This window comes from Eretmochelys imbricata, chromosome 1 (genome assembly GCF_965152235.1).
Source record: "Eretmochelys imbricata isolate rEreImb1 chromosome 1, rEreImb1.hap1, whole genome shotgun sequence".
NCBI lineage: Eukaryota > Metazoa > Chordata > Testudines > Cheloniidae > Eretmochelys > Eretmochelys imbricata.
The window spans coordinates 246,365,348-246,393,328 of NC_135572.1; the positions used below are offsets into that span (position 1 = coordinate 246,365,348).

Here is a 27,981-nt window from a genome sequence, read left to right on the forward strand (position 1 = left end):
AAATCTAACTGGATTTCAAATATCCATTATCCTGGGATCCCCGGTTTTGATTCAGGCTCATCTCTCCTCTAAACTCACCTGGGGTTCACTCAGTTTGTAAACTGTTCAAGGAACAGTGGCCAAGTTTCCAGTTTGGAAGGAAACATGAAACCAGGTGAGCTGTGTGTGGTTTCAAGTTTTGTAATGAAAGGTTCACACAGCTCTAACCCATCCGTCCTGTTTGCTCTTAAATTACACTGACACCTAGTGGCCTGTGTGGATACAGCTTTATAAAGACTAGGAAATTCCAGGTTTCAGAGTAACAGCCGTGTTAGTCTGTATTCGCAAAAAGAAAAGGAGTACTTGTGGCACCTTAGAGACTAACCAGTTTATTTGAGCATGAGCTTTGAAGTGAGCTGTAGCTCACGAAAGCTCATGCTCAAATAAACTGGTTAGTCTCTAAGGTGCCACAAGTACTCCTTTTCTTTTAGGAAATTCCACTCTAATTTAAAAAGAAAAAACCTGAAGAGGTCAGGGCTGGCAAGCACAGAAATGCATGACACCCTGCCTGTGAGGTAAGATTTTCCTGTTTGTCAGGATGTATTAGAGCAAGCTTTGTTGACTAAAACAGGTGTCTCCCCTTCACAAGGCCAATGGGATGTATCCTTGCTCCCCAGTATTTAATCCTGCCCACTGGCACCAGTTCCTGGAGCACTTTAATCTTGATCTAGCTTTTGAGGCGTTACAGAGCCCTTCTGTTGGTGTGTGAGTATTAGGAAGAGAAAGGAAAGAGACTCTAGTGATGCTTTGCTAAAATGCCAGTGCAGCAGGGAAAAGGCCAGCTGGCTAACAGTATGAAACTTGGAAACAATATGAAAATTGGAAAGCCATCAAAATGGATTGTGTGGGATTGCGGAACTCCCTGCTCCCCAAATAAAAAGCAGATCAAGCAGCACACCCTGGTCTCTCCATCACTCTCCTCTGAACCATACTCAACTGAACAAAAGTGAAAGCCTATTCTATGACATGGTAACTCAGTGAAATTCAAGAATTAAAACTAAAACAAAAACACCAAATAATTTCCATGCCTTAAATCGCAGTCTTTCCTATGACATCAGTAGGCATTGGATCAGGTCAGGTGATGGGGAAAGGTGCTTACCTGGCTGATTCCTCCAGAGAATCAAGTCCTCTACATACAAAAAGCAACAAGATAGGCAATGGCACTGCAGGCTTCCCTCATACTACCTCAGCTAATTTGCATCTACCTTGATCGGGAGTGACCCATCTCTAAGGACAGTTCATCCTCCAGACCCAGTAAATCCTGTGCGTATCTGTGAAGTCTGACATTTGTGCGGGTGGTATTGTGATGTGGTCTCCGCACTGGGAACTGGGTGGAGATCACAGACTTGTTTCATGTATCCAACAGGCAACTGACAAATAAAAACTTTCAGCTATAACTAACGCTCTTGGGAATAAAAAGGGGCAAATAATTCCGTTCTAAAACTTTGGTCTATTTGTTTCTGCAGTAGTGAAATTTTCACAGAAGTATTTTGATTTTTCAACAGAAACTTTAGCCAAGAAACAGAGAGGGAAGTAGGGGGAAGAAACCTCATGCCCCGCCTTTTGTTTTGTTTTTGTTTTCCAATTTTTGTATTGTCACTGTATAACTCTTGGATCATCAGCTTAGTCAGATGACACTTTCCTTAATGGCTCCAAATGGTGGTCTGATCCGACTACCAGTCCTATACGTCATTTAAACCCTAGATCAAGTCCACTGTTTTTTCAAAATGGTGCATTTTATATAACTCATGCACTTCTATTTTAATGCTTGTTCAGACTAGTTTCTTACAAGGTGGGACTAGCCTGTCTGCATTAGAAAGCTTCAACTAGGTTGTAAGTACATTGATCTATCCTGATCTATTGATAGTTTAGGTAGCAGACTCATAAAAATGTGGAAGTAGTACACATTTAGCATGGAGAAGACAATTATTTTATCTATTTACAGGACTATGTCAGAACCTCAATAGATTCTGCAGCACAAAATAGTTATGATACCTACATTAGTGCAACATGGTATTTTGAAAATACATGAAAATGAAATTCATACCTCTGTCTGTACCATGGACATCCTATAAGACCGCATTTCAGACACCAGCCCTAATATATCTACAAACTCATGATCACGCATGTGCTGCGAGAGCCGATCCAATGCTATAAATGTTCCTGTCCGTCCCACGCCGGCACTGTAATACACACATCGTTACAGGTTACTCCTTCTTGGGGGTGGGAGCGGAGGGGCCGAGTGGTTGTGGGGTAAAGAAAGCACCTGTTGTGCTGTAATTCAGAATTATGGAATAATCATCCTGATGAAAATATGTCTCATTTGCACTGGATTCATACAACTGACTAATCCTTCGAATATATGAATACGCACAGTAATTCACAGTTCACACCAAAGAATGCACAGGACTAAGGGCTTTGCAATGATTTCACCTTTCTTAAAAAAAGTATAATAGTTATACAGAAGAGCTGTGATAGGCAATTGACTAATCCTACCTAGCTGAAACTATCTGGGCTGAAAAACTCCGACCCTCAGAGTGATATTCTGGGCAAAATCTGACGGGGTAAATTTGGCCCCCTCTCACAGTCTTACATTTTCTTGACTGACCACCTTATGCTGGCAAGTCCCTTTCTCCCTTATATTTTTTCCTCATGATGATGAGAGGTATAAAACTACTTGAGCTGTATCTGTGAATACACATAGACCTACATTATGGTGCCTACAGCAAATGAGCTTGACCAAGTTACACTTGCAGTTCCACCAGGTTTAGTTTCTGCAAAGTCAACAGACTTCTTGTGAAATGGTCACTGCTTTTGAGGGCAACAGAAGAGATTTTCAGCTGCTGGGGGCTCAGTACCTTTTAAAATCAGGCAATTTATGGATTTAAGAGGCTAACTTTGGAAGAATGAGGGAGCAGATGGAGAAAGAGATAAAAACAAATATATTGTGTGTGAGACTTTCTCTAATAGAGAGAGAGAGTGAAAATCTTAGTTTAATTTTATTAGACCTGATTTTTAAAGGTGCAGAACAGTTTGATGTAAATAGGTGTGGATCCAACATTCTAAAAAACCAAACCATTTGCTTTCACATTCTTGATACAACCGTATGTGAAATTGGTAAATATTATTTGCATACCTCAGAGAAAAGTTTTATGTGGACATGGGGTGGCTGTAGGCATAAATTGACTAGGCAGATGCATAGAATAGCATATATCTGGGACTCTGGTAGGATATTTATCAATCCAATAAAAGTGGTTGATTTTATAAATATGACTGAGATGGGATAAAAATTCATGAATTCAATAAGAGGTTTTTGGTCTAATTAACGTGACATGTCCAATCATTAATCAATTAATCCACTTTCATGAATTTGGCAGACATGATAAAAAATCATGACTCCAATAGATAAAATAATAAATGTATGACTCTAAGAGGTAGTCATCAGTTTAATAAATCCAGTAACAGACTATCAATTTCATGCATTCATTAAAGTTAGAGAAGACTTTTAATGGTCTCCAAAAGTATCCAGAAAACATTAATTGGTTCATTTTTTCCCACTGATTTCATGAAACCGTGACTTCTATCCGTGCATTGCAAGACCTACAGTACACTTTAGCATTCTATCCAAAACCACATTTCTCTGCAGGTGGCATTATCCTTATGAAAAATTAAGACACTAATGGTCTAGCGTACCACTGCCAGCCCCTGTACTCTCCCCATGCAAAATATGCATGAGCCAGGGGAGTTAAGTATAGGGTTGTGAAATTAAATGCTTTAGCTAAGTCCCCTCTTTGAGCCTACCAGTGTCTGTCTCAACTTTGCATTAGGGCTCTGTCCCGCAGCTGTACTCAGCATGAGTTCACCCAGGAACTTCTGCGCCACAACTCATCAGCAGGACTGAACACTATTAGAAATGACAAATGCTGCTATTGCGCCACTTCCTAGTAAGAATTCTGGAAACCTCATGAGGAACTAGAAAGGGTGATACTGTAAAAGGCTGTTCGCTGAGTAATGTCCCGGTTATTTAGGGCACACCATGTGACTGCAAAGGAAAATGTTCCAAACACCACTGCAGTGACGAGGAAGCTATGCTGGAGGCTTTTGACATTGTTTGCATGCAACATAACTGCATCTGTACATACCCAAACACACATTTTCACAACTTGTGAGCAGATGCCTTAGGATGGGTGATAGAGGGAGGTGGGGCTAATAGCTTCATGAAGCTTTGAGTTCCATTCAGGGCATACCTAGCAGTTTAAACTCACACTAAATGATCTGTTACACACCTCTCTCTCTACGAAGTAACCCTATAATAATCTATCATTACCAGGAGTAGTCTTACCATTACACATTGTGGGGCAAATTAATCTTTGATGTCACTACAATGGAGTTACATCAGGAATCAATTTGGCACAATCTTTAATGCAGCAGCTGGCTTCGGAGAGCTCAACAGTGTCTTACAAAAAGCCTGACGATGAACAAGGGTGACAGTTACTATATTAAAATGCTGCCCTCAAGAAAAGAAAAACCCATATATTGTGTCATGCCTACTGCCTGCCCATGGATTTAACTCCCAACATTGCGTACTGAAGGCCAAATTATCTGAGAGTTATGATCTACACAGAGTATGTCTCTGTAGGGAAATAGCATTCTGCTTCACAGACTGTTGTTTTGATTTTTTCCACCTGAATTGCAAAAACATGGAAATGCAAGTGTTCGGCAAGGTCCTCTGATGATATAAAACAATGTAGCCTCATGGACGTCAGTGGAGTTATGCTAATTTACCTCAGCTGAGTATCAGACCTGCAATACTTTACTATGATAAAAATATATGGTATACATCACTCACTCTCTTTCCCCGTACATCTAGGAACATAGAATGAAATCCTGGCCCCATTAAAGTCAATGGCAAAACTCTCACTTACTGCAATAGGGCCAGGATTTTACCATAAAACATAAATAAAATACAATTCTCAGCACCTTAAAGGTGGAAAGAAATCCCTCCCTCCAGTGTTCTTCTCGATGTATTTCAATGGTTACGCATTAAAGGAAAATGGAAAATTAAGCCTTTACCTGCAGTGTATGGCCATGGGGCCTTTACTCTTTGTTGACTGCTGTCTGACCATCTGTACAAACTGCAAGATGCTCTCTGCAGCATTTGTAGTGGGGACACCATGATCAGGCCAGGCAGTGTAGTTAAAATGCATTACATCTTGTACCTCATCAGCCTAAGGGGGAAAAAACAGAACAGCAGCATGTTCATGTTTGTTTTACCTGTGCAGACATGTTCAATCTGACTCATGCATTTACAAATGCCGACTGATGAAATTAGAGTTAGTCAAAAATGGTAAAGATTGTATGTGAAAATTTTCAAATGATTTTTGCTCCACAGTTTCAAAAAGGAAATATATTTTTTGTAAAACTTAAAAACAATAATCAAAAATTGTATGGTTTGGGGGTTTTGTTTTTGTTTCTCCTTTTTCTCTTCCTTCTCATTCCATTTTTCTTGAAAGACCAGAAACTTGGGAATTTTAATATCCAGGTTTAATTGGAAAAACAAACAAACAAAAACAGTTTTATCGGAAGACTCTTTTTTTTAAACAAAAACATTTGGCTTTCAAAAAATGTCTAACAGTTCTAACTGAAATATATTAGAAGGCTAGGACATTACTTCAACAAACAAGGATCTGGCTTTGTGACAAATGCACTCAAGTGACAGTTTTTTATCCCCACAACTCAGGACAGAGAGTTGATGCTGTGAATTCCTACAACACTACGGTTCTGATCCATTGTATCAGTCTCCCATTCTTGCACAAGATCAAACAATGATTTCTGTAAATATTAGTCCCATTCAAAACATTGGGAGGCAGAGCTGAAATTGGAAGAGAGACCTGAAAATCTGGATGCTTATCCAAACACCTTTGGTTCAGAAATCTGATGCTCTCAAAAGAATTACTATATTTCCTGGTTTTGATAGGCTGGAAATAGCTCAAGAATGGACTTTCTGGTCCAAATTAAAAAGTATGGGAATGCACAGGAATGGTCGCGGTTTGATTCAGTTCTATTACATTGCATTTTACAACGTTTTGATTCAGTTCTATCATATTGCATTTTACAATGGTTTTGCCCATTCCTAGCTGTACTCCTGCCTGTGCCTGACCCTTAGCAAAATAAAGTGTTTGAAAGATTGGAATGTGCAGTAGGCTCCTCCCACTTCCTCTGCTTAGAGCAGTTAATACAGCAAAATCTTCTATTTCACAGCACCACGGGATGGGATACCGTTCATGAATTAAATTCTGTTTTATTCAACAGCATTCAGGGACGTGGCCTCAAAAGAATGCCAAGAATAATGCACAATTACCTCCTTTACAAACAATATTCCTCAACTTCTATATCCTTATTTTCAGGCCTTGAACAGTTTATAATTGAAAATGGGACTATCGTCTGATACACGGGACCAAAAAAAAAGTGGCTGAACTGTGGTCTCCAAACAAACCATTATCATTAATTATTTGTACTACACTAGCACTTAGAAGCCCCAGTCATGATCAGGGCCCCATCATGCTAGGTGCTGTGCATCAGGTCTTCACTACCTAAGGATCCTTCTGGGAACCCTCAGGTGTCCAGTTAGGCACCATTAGTGCTCCTTTGCATCACAGCAGCAACGTACCAAACATACCAGTTTTTGTGGAGGATTCTGTGGTGTGAACATTTGTCCACTAGGATCTAGACTAGAGAAACAACCTTTTCCCTCTGGAGATGCCTGGGATGGATAGAAATTAGAGAAGGGCCTGAACCAAAACCCCAGATCAGAACATCCTTGAAATCTGAAGGTGCTTGCAATCAAAATCTATTTATGAATGTTGCTGTTGGTCCCTTTCTCTATAACTAACTGCCCCAGAACTCCAGGTCTGAACACTCCTGAATTTTGGAGTGAGAGAGATTTGGATCCAAATTTTGCAGGATGGGCTGATCTCTAATGAAAAGCAATGAAACATCTTTCTCGGTCACCCACATAGCTGATTCTGAAGTTCCTAAAAGACCAGTCTGTTTGCTCCTCCTCCGAAAGCATCTCCACTGTGATGTCCCCATAAGCAATAGGCTCTTCTGTAAAAGGCCAGTAATGGTCACATTTCACCTAGAAGAAAAGAAAAACAACAGTACAATCAAAATCTATTTAGACTCAAGTTTGGGAAGCAACACAGCAGAATTTTGCTTGGCACTTAAGCATGCGTGTGTTATGTAGATGTGTGTGTGTAAACTCTCAACAAAAATGAAGCTTTAGAAAAGCAGCCTCTTTATGGCTCATAGACTGTAGACAAAAAGAAAAGGAGGACTTGTGGCACCTTCATCATCCAATGAAGTGAGCTGTAGCTCACGAAAGCTTATGCTCAAATAAATTGGTTAGGCTCTAAGGTGCCACAAGTCCTCCTTTTCTTTTTGCGAATACAGACTAACAGGGCTGCTACTCTGAAAGACTGTAGACAGTTGTCATCCCCAACAGAAGACCATTGATGATCTCAAATAACAAGTGTCCAAATGCAGTGAACAAGATCATACATGAAAGGAAACAAAAAATATATGTTCCAAGTGTTCTCTATTACAGTGTAAAGGACCATGATGTAATATTTTTATTTTATTTAGATTTAAAATAATAAAGACAACCAAACAACACTCTAGGCACCCTAACATAACCAACCATACAGTAAATACAATAAAATTAAATCATAGAAGCATTAAAATCCATTCCACAGGAACCATTTACCCCAGGGGAGGGCAAACTATGGCCTGCGGGCCGGATCCGGCCCGTTAGGGTTTCAATCCGTCCTGAGGGATTGCCAGCCCCGTGGCGCAGTAGGGCTAAGGCAGGATCCCTGCCTGCCCTGGCCCTGCACCGCTCCCGGAAGTGGCTGGCACCACGTCCTTACAGCCCTGGGGGAGGGTGGGGTAGAGGGCTCCATGTGCTGCCCTCATCTGCAGGCACTGCCCCCCGCAGCTCATATTGGCTGGGAATGGGGAACCACAGCCAATGGGAGTTTTGGGAGTGGTACCAACAGGTGAGGGCTGCCCCTTCCACCCCCAGGAGCCACTGCCGGACATGCTGGCCACTTCCGGAAGCGGCACAAGGCCAGGGCAAGCAGGGAGCCTGCCTTAGCCCTGCTGCACGACGCAAATAGCGCAGGCTGGAGCCCGCACCCCGAATCCCTCCTGCACCCGACACCCCAACCCCCTTCCCTGAGCCTTCTAACCCCCTGCCACACCCCCTACTGCATCCCAACCCCCTGCCCTGAGCCCCTTCCTGCACACCGCACTCCCTCCCACACCCTCAACCTTCTCCAGAAACCCTATGAAACAGGCGACTCTTTCAGCATGCTTGCAAATCTGTGTTATTTTGGAACAAGAGAAGGTGGGAAGAGCAAGTTCCAGAGCTCCCACAAAGAACAGCCTGCCAGTCACTCTCTTTCTCTTACAATGAGGAGGATCCAGTTAAGTGTCCATGCTGACTGCAGCTGTGGAAGTATGGCATGGGGAGAGAGGCATGTCCATTGGCCTGTGCCAGCCCATTTATGGCTTCATAGCTCATAACTGACACATTAAACTCAACCCAGAGACCAATGGGCAGCTAGCTATCCTGGAACATTGCTGTCACTATGTCCTGCTCAATAAGCAAATTGCTGCATTCTACACCAGCCTCAGTCTCCGAATGGTTTTAAGGTGTAATCCCATGTAGTGAGCATTGCAATAGCCAAATCTTGAGGTAACAAAAGCACGGATAATGGTGGCAAGGTCTGTGGCCAGAAGGAAAGGCCACAGTGTCCTAGCCAGGCACTGATGGGAAACAAGAGACTGGGCCACTGCTGTGATGTGGTTATCAAACAGCTCGGGGGCTAATATCACCCCTGAGTTGTGAACACTTATCTAATGACAGATGTACTCCTTCAATCCAAGGGGCTGATATTACCCCTGCCATCTCCCCTGGCTGCTTCCCCAAACCCATCATCATTGCCTCAATCTTAGCTGGGTTGAGCCTCAGCCAGCTCACTTTCATCCATGTGCCAACCTTGACTAGACAGCAACTGAGAAGCTGAACTGCATCATCCAAATCAGACAAGACAGATACACAGATTTGGGTGTCATCATCATGCTGCACCCCATGTCTCCTTACTAGTAACAAACTTGGACAGATGATTAGGGAGGAGTATAAAAAATACTGCTCAAGCATGCAGGGGTGTAACCAGGAAGGCCAAAGCACAAATGGAGTTGTAGCTAGCAAGAAATGTGAAGGGTAACAAGAAGGGTTTTGACAAGTATGTTAGCAACAAGAAGGCAGCCAGGAAAAGTGTGGGACCCTTACTGAATGGGAGAGGCAACCTAGTGACAGATGCTGTGAAAAAAGCTGAAGTACTCAATGCTTTTTTTGCCTCAGTCTTCACAGAAAACGTCAGCTCCCATACAGCTGCACTGGGCAGCACAGTATGGGGAGGAGGTGATCAGCCCTCGGTGGTGAAAGAACAGGTTAACGACTATTTAGAAAAGCTGGATATGCACAAGTCCATGGGTCCGGGTGCAATGCATCCGAGGATACTGGGGGAGTAGGCTGATGTGATTGCAGAGCCATTGGCCATTATCTTTGAAAACTCATGGCAATCAGGAGGGGTCCCGGATGATTGGAAAAAGGCAAATATAGTGCCCATCTTTAAAAAAGGGAAGAAGGAGAATCCAGAGAACTACACACTGGTAAGCCTCACTTCTGTTCCCAGAAAAATCATGGAGTAGGTCCTCAAGAAATCCATTTTGAAGCACTTGGAGGACAGGAACAGTCAACATGGATTCACCAAGCGCAAGTCATGCCTGACCAACCTGATTGCTTTCTTTGATGAGATAACTGGTGCTGTGGATATGGGGAAAGCGGTGGATGTGATATACCTTGACTTTAGCAAAGCTTTTGATACGATCTCCCACAGTATTCTTGCCAGCAAGTTAAGAAATATGGATTGGATGAATGGACTATGAAGTGGATAAAAAGCTGGCTGGATCGTTGGGCTTGGCTCAATGTCTCGTTGGCAGTCGGTATCAAGCGGAGTGCCCCAGGGGTTGGTCCTGGGGCCGGTTTTATTCAACATCTTCATTAATGATCTGGATGATGGGATGAATTGCACCCTCAGCAAGTTCGTGGATGACACTAAGATGGGGGGAGAGGTAGATATGTTGGAGGGTAGGGATAGGGTCCAGAGTGATCTAGACGAATTGGAGGACTGGGCCAAAAGAAATCTGATGAGGTTCAACAAGGACAAGTGCAGAGTCCTGCACTTAGGATGGAAGAATCCCTTGCCTGGCTACAGGCTGTGGACCAACTAACTAAGTGGCAGCTCTGCAGAAAAGGACCTGGAGATTACAGCGGATGAGAAGCTGGATAGGAGTCAACAGTGTGCCCTTGTTGCCAAGAAGGCTAACAGCATATTGGACTGCATTAGTAGGAACATTGCCAGCAGATCAAGGGAAGTGATTATTCCCCTCTATTCGGCATTGGTGAGGCCACATCTGGAGTATTGCGTCCCGTTTTGGGCCCCCCCACCCTACAGAAAGGATGTGGACAGATTGGAGACAGTCCAGTGGAGGGCAACAAAAACGACTAGGGGGCTCAGGCACATGACTTATGAGGAGAGGCTGAGGGAACTGGGTTTATTTAGTCTAGAGAAGAGAAGAGTGAGGGGGGATTTGATAGCAGCCTTCAACTACCTGAAGGGGAGTTCCAAAGAGGATGGAGCTAGGCTGTTCTCAGTGGTGGCAGATGACAGAACAAGGAGTAATGGTCTCAAATTGCAGTGGGGGAGGTCTAGGCTGGATATTTTAGGAAAAACTATTTCACTAGGAGGGTGGTGAAGCACTGGAATGGATTACCTAGGGAGGTGGTGGAATCTCCTTCCTTAGAGGTTTAAGGCCCAGCTGAACAAAGCCCTGGCTGGGATGATTTAGTTGGGGTTGGTCCTGCTTTGAGCATGGGGGTGGACTTGATGACCTCCTGAGGTCTCTTCCAGCCCTAATCTTCTATGATTCTATAATATGCAAGATCATAAGCAATGTACATGTATTAGCTGATTATTGTATTTCACATTCCATTTTGAAAAATAATGCTTTGTCATTTTTACAGAACTCTCATATTGACAGTGTCGCTATTATTAAAATGCCATTGACATCTGCATGTCATTCATATATGTATTATCTGTGCAAATGGCTAGAACTAACAAAGAAAATAGCTGGGAAGCAAATGTGGATGCTACAAATATCATGGCCAAGACTGTGTTGATTTGGTTATCTCAGCTTAATGAAAGAATATCTATTACGTTGACATCTGTTATAATGGCTGCACTGAAACCATGCAATAGAGCCTGTTGTGTCAAATGCTAATTTACAGAGAACAATATGATATTTGGAGGCACGCTTCAATGAAGAGAAAAAGATCACTGGTGCCATCTTTAATTTTACTATTGTTTTGTTCTCTTGAAAGGTGCCAGAACAACAGTCTTAGGAAATGAGTGTTCTATTCATCCACACAAGAGGTACAGCATGGGCTCTGGCAGCTCCTCCAGGCTGCCCCAACAATGTGCTGGCCTGAAGGGAGAGTAAGAATCTATTTCAGTCCATAGGTGCTGGAACTAGTTGCTGCTGCACCCCCTGGCTTGAAGTGGATCCCATATATACAGGGTTCACAGTTTGGTTCAATGGCTCTCAGCACCTTCAGTCACCATGCCCAGCCAATTCTCTGCCTCTCTGCTGAAACTCCCAAGCAGGGGGATAATCGGTGGCAACTGTCCTAGTAGTTTTTGTGATGTGGATACACACCTGTAGACTAGGAACTGAGCTGGGACCACCACTAATTTCAGAGATGCCAACAAACAGCTATCAGACAGTAACAATTTTTCATTTGCTGCCAGCCTGGATTCAAACCAGTAACAGTCCCCTGAGCCATCCACTCCCTATTGCTGCCATTTTAAAGTCTAATTTGAGTCATGTAAGAATCTTTTACTCTTGATAAAAATCTTGTCAGCCTCTTACGGGTAACTTCCTACTAAAGATAGGACCAAAGCCAAACCTGAGGTCCAAACACAGCTGAACTTCAGGAAGTTCATATTTGGATTCAAATATTATGGCTCTATTTGCTACCATTACTCATGGTACCATTCAGCACCAGCTCTTTAGACTTACTGTTTATTATCATTAATATTAATGATTTGTGCTACCGCAGCACCGAGAGGTCTCCATTCAGATAGGGGCCCCATTGTGCTCCACTACAAACACTAACACTACAAACAAATAGAACTATCCCTGCACTGAAGAGTTTACAATAAATGACCATGAGTCTCCTTCTCGATCTCCTGTTGATATCATTAGGAGTTTTGGGTTCAGAGGGCATTCAAGAGCTTGCCTTATACTGCTGTTTTGTGTTAAAAAATAATGCAAAGGAACCTAATGACACTAAAATTATTTATTTCCTTGCAAAATGCACATAGGATTATGTTACCTACCCTTCTTTTTTCATTACACTGAGTGAGCATAACAATGATTTGTGATTTTTGCTGGAGAACCATCTTCCAAAAATCATTCCTTGTCTCTGGCAGTGGCCCCTGGGTTGCAATGTATTCCTGTGGTGAGTTGTAGCCCTAAGAGACAGGTGCAATTTGTTATTATACTTCATTTCACAGACTGTTCAGAATATACATTTTCCTCAGGAGCATATTTACAACATGCTTTTAAAGTTACATTTTTGAATGTTTAAGTCCAAAATTCAAAGAGCTTTTTAAAAGTAATTCCTATCATGAAGAAGCCTATATCAAGTTTTTTGGTTTGTTGCTTTTAATTCAGTGAAAACTGTTATTTTTTTTAATCAAAATATTTCCAAGGAGATTTTGAGTCCCAAATACTACAGGAGTACCTGGAAATTAACCTGTGTATGGACAAAAGTGAAACCGACCAATGTAAATTCACTGTTGAAAGTTAGTGAAGTACAAGAAATAAACAGCATAAAAAATGAAAACTAAATCAGGGCTGGTTTTTTTTACAAAGTTTTAATACATTTAATATGCTGTGAATTCACAAGTACAATAGTTATGTATCCTTATCTTGTCCTTTCCCCCCAAATAAATTAAGTAGCACTTGTGGTGAATTAAATGTAATAATAGAATAGAAAGGAAAGGATTAATCAGATCAACTCTAAACAAGGAACATGTGGATAAGTGTTTGCAAGCTCAAGACCCAAATCAGTAAAATACCTGGTAATCTTAGGCCTAAAATAATAGTAATAGGTTATTCTAAAAGTCATAACTCTTAAAAGATTATCAAATATTTATAATTTACTAAACCTGAAGTACCTTTAGGAGACATTATACCCATACATTCCTATCCCTATCTGTCTGCTAATCTGTCTGTTTTTATTTGTAGATACTTTTTTGGGCACTATTGTAGAAAAGGGTAATTTTGTAAATAATACAAGATGCCATTTCCGCATCTGCTAGTTAACATATTTGCTTGGTGTAAGGGTTGATTTAACTATGACCCTGGCTGCCTGTTTACAGTGAACGCAGGAGGAGATTATCAGCAGAACTACGTTTAGAAAGTTATCTAACACCCAGAGTAGTTGGGGGAAAAAAAAGACAGATACATTCAAAACACAGTATGTTCCTACATGAATTAGGCTATGGATGTATCAGCCTACAGCATTCAAGTAATTAAAATACTGATGATTTGGAAGCACTTTTCCATAGGCAGCCTATTTCAGCATTTGCCATCTGTAAAAGACTCAGTTCAAACTCAACACTCATAATAATTTGTAAGTACAGAACACATTTCATTTTGCTTCATATGGGGTGTGTATATAACTGATGCATCACATTTTTATTGACTGTGGAAAGCGGATCAACATGAACACTAGGGTTTGAGATGAAACTATCATGAGGTGCCAAGTGGGAGAGTGATCATCCAAATAAGCCAAACACTAACATAGCTGTGTTGTATCTAAAGTATTTGGAAGGTGTATTTTGTGTGTAGCATTAAACATATCTAAAATATAAACATGGAATTGACAAAAGCTGAAGAGACATATCTGGATGCTATATCTATCTATATCTATATCCATATCCATGGATGCTATATAACTGGATGCTATAAAATTGTCATTCTAGTTTTCTGACTGAGCATCAAATGTACATATTATCGATATTTAATGAAGAAAAGAAAGAAAGAGCCTGCCTGGCCTTATCACTTAGTTCTGTGATCTTGTCAGATCTCAGAAGCTAAGTAAGGTCAGTGCTTTGTCAGTGTTTGGATGGGAGACTTCCAAAGTGACGCACGAAGTGCTGATATTGATTCAGTGATTCTCTTCCCATTTTAGTCAGTACTGAACCAAGTCCCTAGCATGAAGCTATGGGCCACTGTGCTGTTTCAGTGGAGAACTAGAACACAGATGTGCCCACCATTTGTAGTCATTAAAGATGCCACAACACTTTTCATAACAGCAGGGAACTCTTCCCAGCATCCTGGCCAAATTCTCATGTACAAAATTACATTCTGCCTCCCTACATATCCCATACGGTTACAGCCGAATACAGTATTCTTTACTTCCTGTCCTAAAACTATAGCAGAATTGCTATGAGCTGTTAGACAGCGGCTCTAAACCGCGCAAGGAAGAAGGCGTGAACAGAACAATGCCAAGATCAGGGTAGTGCAAATAGAAGCTATGTTTGCACACCATGCCCTGGCTTGTTCTCTGTGCATTTTTACTATACCTGTATCTCTGGTTCACTGCCTTTATTCCACATAGATTAAAATATTGGAAAAAAACCCTTTAGCTGTTTGAGAATTGCAGTGCAGAGTTTAAACTTTTCATCCATGTCCCCAGCCAATTTCCTCCCATCTGTAACAGGATGCACACAACTTTCAAAGTTGCTGTGGCAAAATGTGCACAAAACAGGTTTATTGGCTGATGAAAAGTGCTGTTCACTGAAGGCAAAATTAGTGAAATTGCGATAATTTTTTTTTTAAAGTCACCAAATTGCTAGGAGTTTTCACCCTTTTCACTGCCTGTGTGATATTTCCCTACTAAGAACATTAAGCCTCAGGTTGATTTGAGTCTTACCACTTACAGGAATATAGTTGGCATTAATGTAGTCTGAACCTTCTTCTTCATTCATCGAAACTAATCTGACGCGGCTAAAGTCATCTGCAAAAAGAAGGGGGGGAGGGGGAAAGAAAGGGGGTAGCTTGAGCAAACTGTGGGAGGTGTTAAATAATCTCTTAAAATCCTGAAACACAATTACACACTCTCCAGCATAACAAAGGCAAAACTGTAGAGGGCCAGCATTCCATTCTAATAAGTACTGCCCAGTTCCTGCTGCATGGATACGGCTTCATTACTGCTGCACACTCCTGCCTTCAAGAGGCTTCACTGTCGGGTCTCTTTGAATCTCATTAAAATCATGAGAAAAAACGAAGAAGACTGCTCAGCAGTAGGAATGACCTACTATTTTCAATCATGACAAATATAAAACACAGAGTTTTCAAAACTAAGAGAGACCTATTTATTTTAAAACAAGCTTTTACCTGCTGGAAAACCTGCATCAATTCCACAATTAAAACTCTTCTCCCCCCAGACCCCCCGAGGGACCCTCGCAGGAGTCTGCATCTATTGTACTTACATGGGAGGATATTTGTATAGCGATTTTTACATCGATTCATGGGAAGGTCAGCAGCAAAATGGGGTATGTCAAGCCCAATCAGTTTTAGCTCCTGTATATGTCAGAAGGGAAAATGTTGCCATTAAATTGACTAACACCTGAAAATTAATGGTTTGTGAATAATGCTTCTGACAGCCCTGGACTCCAAAGCACTTTATTTACGGACACTACAGATACAGCAAGTTTCCTTGTAATATCTCATCATTTGGCTCATACCTGGGCGACCACTTCTAAGAGTGGGGAGGGAAGTCTGGTCTCCATGCCCGTTCAACTTTTGGCTACCCTGATGAGACTGTCAGTAGGTTTGTCAGTTACTGTCACCTATTCTGATGATTTTGTTCTGACCTACCAAACTCATTCTACATAGGCCACTGAACAGCTATCAGATGGTGTCACCATCTGAGCTAGATTTCAGTAACGTTTCCTCAATTACCGACAACTCTCAGCTGCTTTTGATCCTGAGATTTATATAATTACTATTCATTACCTTAAATAATCAATCTAAAATATTCTGTAACATATGATCATAAATGAGATGGAGACAATGTGTGCCACCTGAGAGAACAGTGGGTGGAATCCTAACCCTATCAAGTCAAATGGAGTTTTGCTACTATGATCAACAGATCCAAGATTCCACCCAGTGTTTGTTGTTCCCTTTTGTCTTCACTTGACAATCTTGCATTTTTAGCACTGGGGAAATAAACTAGTCAGACAAGACCATGTCTTCCCAGTAAACTGTCCCTTTGTTTCAGAAGATTTGGTTGTCACCAGTGCCGTTTTTCATTTTAAAAATGCATTGCAGTCAACTTAGGCTGCCACCTGGTCTATGCTACAACAGACGTGTGAGTCTGAATGCCACACTCATACCACCCATCAGGTTCTTGCAGTTTGGCATAAATAGTCGTCCAATTTGGGAGAGGCAGCTAGGAGCTGTCATCTCCATATACATACCTCAAATTGCAGAGAAAATTTATAATCTGAATCTTTGGCCATATCCTTGATGTAGCCATCAAAGTCATCCAGCTGGACAGGGCTTTTCAAAAACACACAGAAAAGAAATTAATTTCTTAAATAGGTTTGTTTTGTTTTTGAGTACTAACAATTCACTAATCTCTATTTTTAACATTGTATTCTACTACGTAATTATACCTGGGACAGAGCTTGCAAAAGATGGAAGCTTGTGTACCTGAAATGTGACACATACTGTCCGATGAATCATTTACCTGTGATTACATGTACTGTATTGTAGCCATGTGGGCAACTGCGGCTAATAGGATAAATCTACCCACGTCATTAAGCTAAATTCTGCAGTCCATCTTGAGGCAAAATTCCCATTGGTTTCAGTTTGAATTTTGCCTGATTTAGGATGCAGGATTTGGCCCACTGGCAATGGAACATAGAATGGAGAGTCAGGAGAGCTACCAACTCTTGACCCTTCAGATCAAACTGTCTTAAAGGGGACCCTCTAGTTATAGCTCTGATTGAAATCTCCATTTCAATTAAAAATGAGCGTGGGATGCCAGATTTGGATCCCGATTCTAAGTCCCATCAGAGTTCAGATGGTCACATCCAGGGTTTATGTTCTGGTCATCTCTAATTACAATACATGGGCACTACTTCCTGGATGGCAGCAAAAGCCGCTCACTTGAACTGACTTAGTGACGTAAAAATCCCTTTCATAAAGGGGGAACTATCTGGTAAACACACACATTTAAATTTCATGTGCACCATAATCACACAAGCCATTAATAGGTTTCATTGGTGGGTCCATCCACACACAGGCCTGAATTTGGGTCAGACAAGGTCTATGATGTAAAATATGAAAATTTCAGCCCCAGAGCAACAAATATTTTCACGATTGGCTTTGAGAAGTTCAGGTGTTTGCCATGTTTGACATTAGAAGCCAAATTCTACTCTAGCATACGTGGGCACAATGCCCATCGAAGATAATGGAGCACAAACATATTGGGCCAGATCTTCAACTGGTATAAACTGGCCTGGCTTTATTGACTCTGATGGAGCTATGCCTGTTTACCCCAGCTGAGGATCAGGCCCCGAGTTCAGGCTAAAGAATTAGTCATTAGATTAACACCTTAAATAATGAAATACAAGCAGTTTCCCTCGCGTAATTATCATGTTTTAATTTACAAAATACTGAAGCATGTACACAATAATCTGTTCATGTACTTGAAGCAATATGCCACCAAGGAACTGTCTTTTATCTCCGGATAATTACTTCTCTTTACCTATTTAACATTAATGATCTAATACACAACAGCAACTGCCATCAGAGCCTGACATCAAGAAGGAAACTGCAGTACAAACAGATCCGTTCCAGTTTTTCATTTTTAAATGAGGAAAGGCCCTGTTGGAATTTCTAATTTAGCATAACTGATCTTTCCCCAGTGGTTAATTTTCTATCAGTCAGGAGCTCTTTTACCACAACCTAGCTGTTGAAAAGATACAACAAAACACAGGGTACTCTTGATTTAGTGCAGGGGTTCTCAAACTTCATTGCGCTGTGACCCCACCCCCCTTCTGACAACACAAATTACTATGCGGCCCCAGGAGGGAGGACTGAAGCCTGAGTCCGCCTGATTCCTGCCTGATTCCCCCGGGTGCGGGAGCCAGAGCCAAAGCCCGAGCCCCACTGCCCTGGGTGGGGAAGGGGTCAAAGCCAAAGCCCAAGGGCTTCATCCCCAGCCCGGAGGCCTGTAGCCTGAGCCCGCTGCCCAGGACTGAATCCCTCAGGCTTCGGCTCAGCCCCGAGCCCCAGCAAGTCTAAGCCAGCCCTGGCGACCCCATTAAAATAGGGTCCTGACCCACAGTTTGAGAACCGCTGATTTAGTGTAATTATCTCTTGCCATGTGCTTCCAGACATCTCTTGATACAATCTCTCTCTGGAGGTATTTACCAGAATGAAGAATATTTATCTCTGCAACCATAACACCATATTGCCTATAATCATAAAAATTATTGTTCAGTCTAATGTGACTATTAATTTTTTTAAAATATTATTTAAATATCAAAAAGTCACATACTTGGTCAGCTTCCTCTTCTTTAATCCATTTTTACTCCTGTAAGGCAGACAAACACAGCTTTTTTCAGTATAACTCATCATCTGGACTTGATTAAAAATTAGTCCCACTGTCAAAATTGAACTTGTTTCCATCTGAATTGAATGTATAGGTTTTATGATTGCCTTAATACGTAAGTCAGGAGTGTGGGTGGAAAGCTGACCTCTTTGAAGTCAATGGCAAAACTCCCTACGGATTTTACCCTATGGTGTTAAGGCACTGCCTGCATTTTGGAGAAGGAGAGACTGCACACAGGAAACCATGTTCAGAGACCTTGGGTGAAATCCTGATTATACTGAAGTCAATGGGAATTTTTTAACTCACTTCAAAGGGCCCAAATTTCACCCCTTCTGCCTGAGCCTAGCATAATCCCTCCAGAAATGCAAGCCAAATTAGCCTGCTACATCCCTTTATAAATTGCAGCATAAAGTTCCCTAGCAGTCTAGAAGAAAAAAGGGGAACAACCAGCAGGGCAGATACAGGTAAGTAACCATTTTCATGTTCTCTCCATAGGTACTAATGCGGAGAGTGGACCAGATGATACGTCTGAGGGAAGGGAGCAGAAGGAGACTCCACCGATTGGAAGGCATGGGATGCACTCTCCTAGGGTTGGGGGTTCCACAACCACCGCTCCCAAGAGAAGGAGGCAGGTGGTGGTGTTCGGGGACTCTCTCCTCAGGGGAACTGAGTCATCTATCTGCCGCCTCGACCGGGAAAACCGAGAAGTCTGCTGCTTGCCAGGAGCTAAGATTCGTGATGTGACGGAGAGACTGCCGAGACTCATCAAGCCCATCAGCCCTTCCTGCTTCTTCACGTGGGCACCAATGATACTGCCAAGAATGACCTTGACCGGATCACTGCGGACTATGTGGCTCTGGGAAGAAGGATAAAGGAGTTTGAGGTGCAAGTGGTGTTCTCGTCCATCCTCCCCGTGGAAGGAAAAGGCCTGGGTAGAGACCGTCGAATCGTGGAAGTCAACGAATGGCTACACAGGTGGTGTCGGAGAGAAGGCTTTGGATTCTTTGACCATGGGATGGTGTTCCAAGAAGGAGTGCTAGGCAGAGACGGGCTCCACCTAACGAAGAGAGGGAAGAGCATCTTCGCAAGCAGGCTGGCTAACCTAGTGAGGAGGGCTTTAAACTAAGTTCACCGGGGGAATGAGACCAAAGCCCTGAGGTAAGTGGGGAAGTGGGATACCAGGAGGAGGCATGAGCAGGAGCGCGTGAGAGGGGAGGGCTCCTGCCTCATACTGAGAAAGGGGGGTGATCAGCAGGTTACCTCAAGTGCCTATATACAAATGCACAAAGTCTGGGAAACAAGCAGGGAGAACTGGAAGTCCTGGCACAGTCAAGGAATTATGATGTGATTGGAATAACAGAGACTTGGTGTGATAACTCACATGACTGGAGTACGTCATGGATGGATATAAGCTGTTCAGGAAGGACAGAAAGGGCAGAAAAGGTGGGGGAGTTGCACTGTATGTAAGGGAGCAGTATGACTGCTCAGAGCTCAAGTATGAAACTGCAGAAAAACCTGAGAGTCTCTGGATTAAGTTTAGAAGTGTGAGCAACAAGGGTGATGTCGTGGTGGGAGTCTACTATAGACCACCAGACCAGGGGGATGAGGTGGACGAGGCTTTCTTCTGGCAACTCGCAGAAGTTACTAGATCGCAGGCCCTGGTTTTCATGGGAGACTTCAATCATCCTGATATCTGCTGGGAGAGCAATACAGCGGTGCACAGGCAATCCAGGAAGTTTTTGGAAAATGTAGGGGACAATTTCCTGGTGCAAGTGCTGGAGGAACCAACTAGGGGCAGAGCTCTTCTTGACCTGCTGCTCACAAACTGGGAAGAACTAGTAGGGGAAGCAAAAGTGGATGGGAACCTGGGAGGCAGTGACCATGAGATGGTCGAGTTCAGGATCCTGACACAAGAAAGAAAGGAGAGCAGCAGAATACAGACCCTGGACTTCAGAAAAGCAGACTTTGACTCCCTCAGGGAGCTGATGGGCACGATCCACTGGGAGAATAACATGAGGGAGAAAGGAGTCCAGGAGAACTGGCTGTATTTTAAAGAATCCTTATTGAGGTTACAGGGACAAACCATCCCGATGTGTAGAAAGAATAGTAAATATGGCACGCGACCACCTTGGCTTAACAGTGAAATCCTTGCTGCTTTTAAATACAAAAAAGAAGCTTACAAGAAGTGGAAGATTGAACAAATGACCAGGGATGAGTATAAAAATATTGCTTGGGCTTGCAGGAGTGAAATCAGGAAGGCCAAATCACACCTGGAGTTGCAGCTAGCAAGAGATGTTAAGAGTAACAAGAAGGGTTTCTTCAGGTATGTTAGCAACAAGAAGAAAGTCAAGGAAAGTGTGGGCCCCTTACTGAATGAGGGAGGCAACCTAGTGACAGAGGATGTGGAAAAAGCTAATGTACTCAATGCTTTTTTTGCCTCTGTCTTCACTAACAAGGTCAGCTCCCAGACTACTGCACTGGGCAGCACAGCATGGGGAGGAGGTGACCAGCCCTCCGTGGAGAAAGAAGTGGTTCGGGACTATTTAGAAAAGCTGGACGAGCACAAGTCCATGGGGCCGGATGCGTTGCATCCGAGAGTGCTAAAGGAGTTGGCGGATGTGATTGCAGAGCCATTGGCCATTATCTTTGAAAACTCATGGCCATCGGGGGAGGTCCCAGATGACTGGAAACAGGCTAATGTAGTGCCCATCTTTAAAAAAGGGAAGGAGGAAGATCCTGGGAACTACAGGCCAGTCAGCCTCACCTCAGTCCCTGGAAAAATCATGGAGCAGGTCCTCAAGGAATCAATTCTGAAGCACTTAGAGGAGAGGAAAATGATCAGGAACACTCAGCATGGATTCACCAAGGGCAAGTCATGCCTGACTAATATAATTGCCTTCTATGATGAAATAACTGGCTCTGTGGATGAAGGGAAAGCAGTGGACGTGTTGTTCCATGACTTTAGCAAAGCTTTCGACACGGTCTCCCACAGTATTCTTGTCAGCAAGTTAAAGAAGTATGGGCTGGATGAATGGACTATAAGGTAGATAGAAAGCTGGCTAGATTGTCGGGCTCAACGGGTAGTGATCAATGGCTCCATGTCTAGTTGGCAGCCGGTATCAAGTGGAGTGTCCCAGGGGTTGGTCCTGGGGCCGGTTTTGTTCAATATCTTCATAAATGATCTGGAGGATGGTGTGGATTGCACCCTCAGCAAGTTTGCAGATGACACTAAACTGGAAAGAGTGGTAGATACGCTGGAGGGTAGGGATAGGATACAGAGGGACCTAGTCAAATTGGAGGATTGGGCCAAAAGAAATCTGATGAGGTTCAACAAGGACAAGTGCAGAGTCCTGCACCTAGGACGGAAGAATCCAATGCACCGCTACAGACTAGGGACCGAATGGCTCGGCAGCAGTTCTGCAGAAAAGGACCTAGGGGTTACAGTGGACGAGAAGTTGGATATGAGTCAACAGTGTGCCCTTGTTGCCAAGAAGGCCAATGGCATTTTGGGATGTATAAGTAGGGGCATTGCTAGCAGATCGAGGGACGTGATCATTCCCCTCTATTCGACATTGGTGAGGCCTCATCTGGAGTACTGTGTCCAGTTTTGGGCCCCACACTATAAGAAGGATGTGGAAAAATTGGAAAGAGTCCAGCGGAGGGCAACAAAAATGATTAGGGGTCTGGAACACATGACTTATGAGGAGAGGCTGAGGGAACTGGGGATGTTTAGTCTTCAGAAGAGAAGAATGAGGGGGGATTTGATAGCTGCTTTCAACTACCTGAAAGGGGGTTCCAAAGAGGATGGCTCTAGACTGTTCTCAGTGGTAGCAGATGACAGAACAAGGAGTAATGGTCTCAAGTCGCAGTGGGGGAGATTTAGGTTGGATATTAGGAAAAACTTTTTCACTACGAGGGTGGTGAAACACTGGAATGCGTACGTAGGGAGGTGGTGGAATCTCCTTCCCTAGAAGTTTTTAAGGTCAGGCTTGACAAAGCCCTGGCTGGGATGATTTATTTGGGGATCGGTCCTGCTTTGAGCAGGGGGTTGGACTAGATGACCTTCTGAGGTCCCTTCCAACCCTGATATTCTATGATTCAGTCACTTCAGCTCTGTCCCTGCCTCACCTGATCCTATCTCCTCTAGGAAAGCTAGTGTCACCACACAGATGAAAGAAACACAAGGACTGAGACTATACCTAGCCCTACACAGGTGTGCAAGGATCGGAAGCCCCTGGCAACCCTTTCCAAACACACATGAGGTGAAGAAATTCTAGCCTGTACATGGCATTTCACATACACCACATAATCAGAATGAGGAATGATCCTCTACTTCCACAATGAAGGCAATGGCAAATATCCCACAGATTTCAACAGGAGTAGGAAATGAATGAGTTAAGCAAGGTAATATTTAAGAATAGAAATAAAAAGTGCAATATACTAACCACCATCATACCTTACATATTGTTCCAGACAAGGAGCCCTGGCTCAAGTCTGTCTGAAAACAGTTCTAATATGTGATGATTCACTACACTAAAGAAGACCTGAAGAAGAACTCTGTGTAAGCTTGAAAGCTTGTCTCGCTGGAACAATGTTAACCAGTCAAATTACATGTCCAAATGAGCACATTCTGAATTAATTTATCTACAGTTTCTAAGAACTATTGATCATGTTTGCTAAGACAATCAGACAGCTTGAACAAATTTTTGCTTCCTAAAAGGCCCCTCAGAAGTGTTAAATACTTTTTCTGGGCCTTTAGTGATATCTGCCCTTAAGCATGTGCTGCTATAATAAAGTTAAAACTTTTTTATTTCATGGTCATAATCAAGTGATTGCTAGATACTCTTGGCTAAACCAGTTCACACTAGCTAAGATTGGTTGAAATTAGATTTTTTTAAAATCCCAAAATGGGAAAACTAAATTTTTCAGGGAAAAATATTTTGATGATTTTTTTCATTTTTTTAAAAAACAAATTCAAAATGCTTTTTTAAAACAACAACAATAATATTTTGATATTTTCAAAAAATGTTTTGAAATAGCAAGGAAAAATACAGAGGAAATTAAAAAAAGAAAATTTAAGTTTTCCCTCCTTTCATCTCCAGAGGTATTAAAAGTGTGTGTGTGGGTGGGGGGTGGGAGGTTTCAAAAGCTAAAAAGGATAAGAGGAAGGGGGAAACACCCCAAAAAGTCAAAACATATTTTTTGGAAATGAACAAAAGTTTTAAACAGGTTTCTAAAAAATTTGTTCTGATTTTTTTCATAAAACAACAACAACAACAACAACAAAAAAGAATGAAGCAAAAACTGCTTGTTTTCTTTCTAAATAATTCCCTCTCAAGAAAAGTTTCTAGATCAGCTCCTACTACATCAGCTTCTACTCTGGCCCAGTAACTTCTTGTTGTATTGTAACAATCTATTTTCATTCATAACAGATGATGCGTCTGCAGAGTTAACATAGCTATGCCAATAACATTTCTACACCGGTGTGGAACAACTACTATGTAATACAATATATACCATTATCTATCTAACTTGAAATAACTTTTTGCTATTTAGACACTGACATGTGTGCACCTTGACTATACCCATACCCATACCCCTGAAACATTTATTTTACACCTTAATGGTAGTTTTGCCAAAGAAGTCTTAAAAATGAATTCATCCAGGCTATCGAAATACAACTTTTGTTATCCCTTGTGACTAGGGTAAATCTGAAAGATTGGCATATAGGATTAATTAAAAAAGAAAAATATTAAGTGCTGCCATGATGGGAGTGCTTCTAGGAAATCTCCAAGGAACACTTCAATAGGCACATAAAACAGATGATTGACATCCATACCCCATGAGACAAACAGAAAACATTTATTAAGCTTTCAGAATCTCAAGAGTCTTTTGTTACTTTACATTGCAATGGCTGCTGAGTATTCACAAAATGTCATAAACAAATTGCATGTAAAACGAGGACGCTTGAAACAACAGATTTCATTTCATGCTGATATTCCATTTACATTATAGGCTTAACATAGGCTTAGTAAAAAATAATCTAACACTCTGAAGGCCTGATTCACCACAGTGCCGCACCTTGTGTGGTAATTTACACAGTGCAGCATGGGTGTAGAATACTATTATCCTGATTCGATATCATGTTATATCCACTTTGGACTTGTATAAATGACTACACAAAGCATAGGTGCTGGGACTAGGGGTGCGGAGGGTGCTGCCACACACCCTGGCTTACAGTTTGGTTCAATGACTCTGAGCACCCCCACTATACAACTTGTTCCAGCACCCTGACACAAGGGGCAGGTCAAAGGAGTACCAGGCCCTGAGTGCTTTTTGGAGGCTTTGCTCCTGCTCTTATAGAAGTCAATGGCAAAACTCCCATCGGCTTCCCCTTTCTCTAGTAATCAAAAAGTTTACTTTATCTGGATCCAATCCCAATTTAGATGAGTGTTTTTAAATATGCAACAAAACCAGAGATGATACTTCGTCTCCACAATCCTTGTATAGTATATTCCTCTGACTAACTTAACTGGGCACTGCCGCTCCACACGAATACTGCTACCATCCTGGTAAAAGATTTTGGCAACAGCGAGAGAGAGCCATTCTCTTGATTTTAGTACCAAACAGGAGAGGCATCACTTTGATTTCAGATCTAGAGGGGCACAAACTCCCTCCCATTAAGTAAAAACTTCTTGGTCATACATATATTAAGATTTCATTTATGATTTTATATGTTATAAGCAAGCTACAGACATGGGTGGTCCATGTTATGGCTGTTTATAAACACAGCAATTAAAGATGTTGGAGAGGATTATAAGCCAGGGTTGTAAGAAGCCTTTGGATCTAAATCAATTGATTAGCTATTTATCAAAACATCAATCATTTATTAATCCTTTATAAATGGAACCTTAATTTCAAGTGTGACCCATTTATTATGGTTGGGGAGAGCTAGCTCAAAGCATTTGCTGTACAAATTCTGGGCCAGTTTTTGCTCCCAACAGCAAAATGCCTATTGAGTTTGGTGGAGAAAGATTGCACCTTTAAAAACAAATGGTTTGTTTTGGATTTAGACAGGTGAGCTAACACCAAGCAATTAGTAAGAGGAGACAGCAGCAGAAAGCATCATCAGGCAATCAGCAAGTGGATGAAGCAAAAGTTACAAGGGGGTTTGTAATAAAGTCATAAAAGTTGCATAGGGACAATAATGAAGTGTGTGAGAGTGACGTCTACAAAATTTTCTTTTTAAGTAACAAAATGGGTAGGAGCATAAACAAGCAAAATGTGAAGCAAATAGCATGTATTTTGACACACACACACTCTCCAGTCCACATTTCAGCACATGAAAATTATTGTAACTTCAAGAACTTCCAACCATTTGAAAACAAAAGAACACATTTTTCATGTATTGGGAAATTAATATGGTTTAGCTATTGCATAGGGAAAAACAAGTAAAATCACTTACCAAGGATTAATATAAAATGCCAAAAGATAATCAGTCCAGAGGCATGAGGGTAGCAGAGTTAGGAAAGCAAATACACTTCTACGCCTGTGAGCATTAATAGATAACATATATAAAGATGAAAAAAAAGTGAGGAGAGTTAGTAAGACAAACTAAACTCAGGAGCTCAGTCAATTGCATAATAGAGGTTAGTTAATAGGATAAAAAATTCCTGTTACTCTGTTAAACGTGAAAATTATTAGATTCCATGGCACTGGTACTCCATGATCCTGCAGCTTGTGTAGTAATTTATACCTGTTCAAAGTGAGTGTAAAATTATACACAACTGGATGGGAGCATTTTACAGTAGTGCAAATAACTACACAGAGTGCAAGGCAGTGTAGATTTAAGCCCAATATTTTAAAGCAATGTTAATGGATGTAATGGTGCCAGGTAAAGATGCTCCATGTGAACTCAGGGTGGGATTTTCAGCAGTGCCTAAAGTCACTAAGGTGCCTTTAAAATCTCACCCGCAACTTTGTCATCATTTATATTGCTCTAGTTTACAGTATTTAGGGTATTTCAAGGGAGTTACATTTCATTTTCAGCTAAATATAGCTATTATATAGCCCGAATTTGCAAAACTTGTTCTGGCAAGTAGTCCCATTGGCTTCAGTGGGAATATGTGTATGAGTGTCAAGGGATCGGGTCCATATACCTTCTCAGTCCTGTTGAGTTAGATTTCTGCAAATGACCTTGAAACTGCAAAGGCAATACCACTAATAGGCAATACCAAGTCTTAAATAGTCACCATACATTATTCCTCAATGGTTTCCAGCAAAGTTCTATTTGTTCCTTTGCTAAATTCAGTTTATTTCTGTTGTTTCTGTGGGTAATTATTTATGGCAGATTTCACTACTATTAAACATAAGTTTTAGATACAAAATAACCCTTTACATTTATATTTGTGTGTTATGGACCAAATTTTGCTCTGACTTACACAGGTGTAAATCCAAAGAAACTCAGTTAATACAGGAGTTACTCTGGCTTTACAGCACTTAGTAGAATTTGGTCTTGTATAATCAAAGTACATTGCAAACATTAACTCTTAATGAAACTGATAGATCCTGCACTCATTCAATCAATGGGAGCTTGAACTGAGTAAGAATTTTGTGATTTGGCTTATCATGAATGTCTGGCAATTCCCAGAAGTAATACTGCTGACCTATGCCTGACTACTCTAAAACAGGAACAAAGAATGGACACTGCCTTTGTCTGTGGTAAGAAGAAAAGGAGGACTTGTGGCACCTTAGAGACTAACAAATTTATTTGCGCATAAGCTTTCGTGAGCTGGGCACATGTGTGTGTGTTTGAGCAAGAGTGTGCATGTGTGCGCACCAGAGAGAGAGTGAAAATCAAGCTGTGTCTGCCGTAAGTGACCCTAACCCAAATCATCCAGTCTGGGGGGAGGGATAGCTCAGTGGTTTGAGCATTGGCCTGCTAAACCTTGGGTTGTGAGTTTAATCCTTGAAGGGGCCATTTAGGGATTTGAGGCAAAAAAAAATTGGGGATTGGTCCTGCTTTGAGTAGGGGGTTGGATTAGATGATCTCCTGAGGTCCTTTCCAACTCTGATATTCTATGAGACACTACACAGGAAAACCCCACGTAGGGAAG

The 27,981-nt window shown here is 41.8% G+C and overlaps 1 protein-coding gene across 1 annotated transcript in view; it reads right to left on the bottom strand.

Annotated features, from left to right (window-relative positions):
• PTPRO (protein tyrosine phosphatase receptor type O) overlaps nt 1-27,981 on the bottom strand; it is a 213,879-nt gene that overhangs the window by 4,002 nt on the left and 181,896 nt on the right. Inside the window, exons 17-25 of the mRNA XM_077807489.1 lie at nt 26,331-26,414; nt 18,812-18,847; nt 16,722-16,803; nt 15,732-15,822; nt 15,180-15,256; nt 12,567-12,701; nt 7,055-7,177; nt 5,113-5,267; nt 2,087-2,222 (exon numbers count right to left, since the gene is read on the bottom strand). Coding sequence (XP_077663615.1) covers nt 2,087-2,222; nt 5,113-5,267; nt 7,055-7,177; nt 12,567-12,701; nt 15,180-15,256; nt 15,732-15,822; nt 16,722-16,803; nt 18,812-18,847; nt 26,331-26,414 — 919 coding nt within the window. The remainder of the gene's footprint in view (nt 1-2,086; nt 2,223-5,112; nt 5,268-7,054; nt 7,178-12,566; nt 12,702-15,179; nt 15,257-15,731; nt 15,823-16,721; nt 16,804-18,811; nt 18,848-26,330; nt 26,415-27,981) is intronic.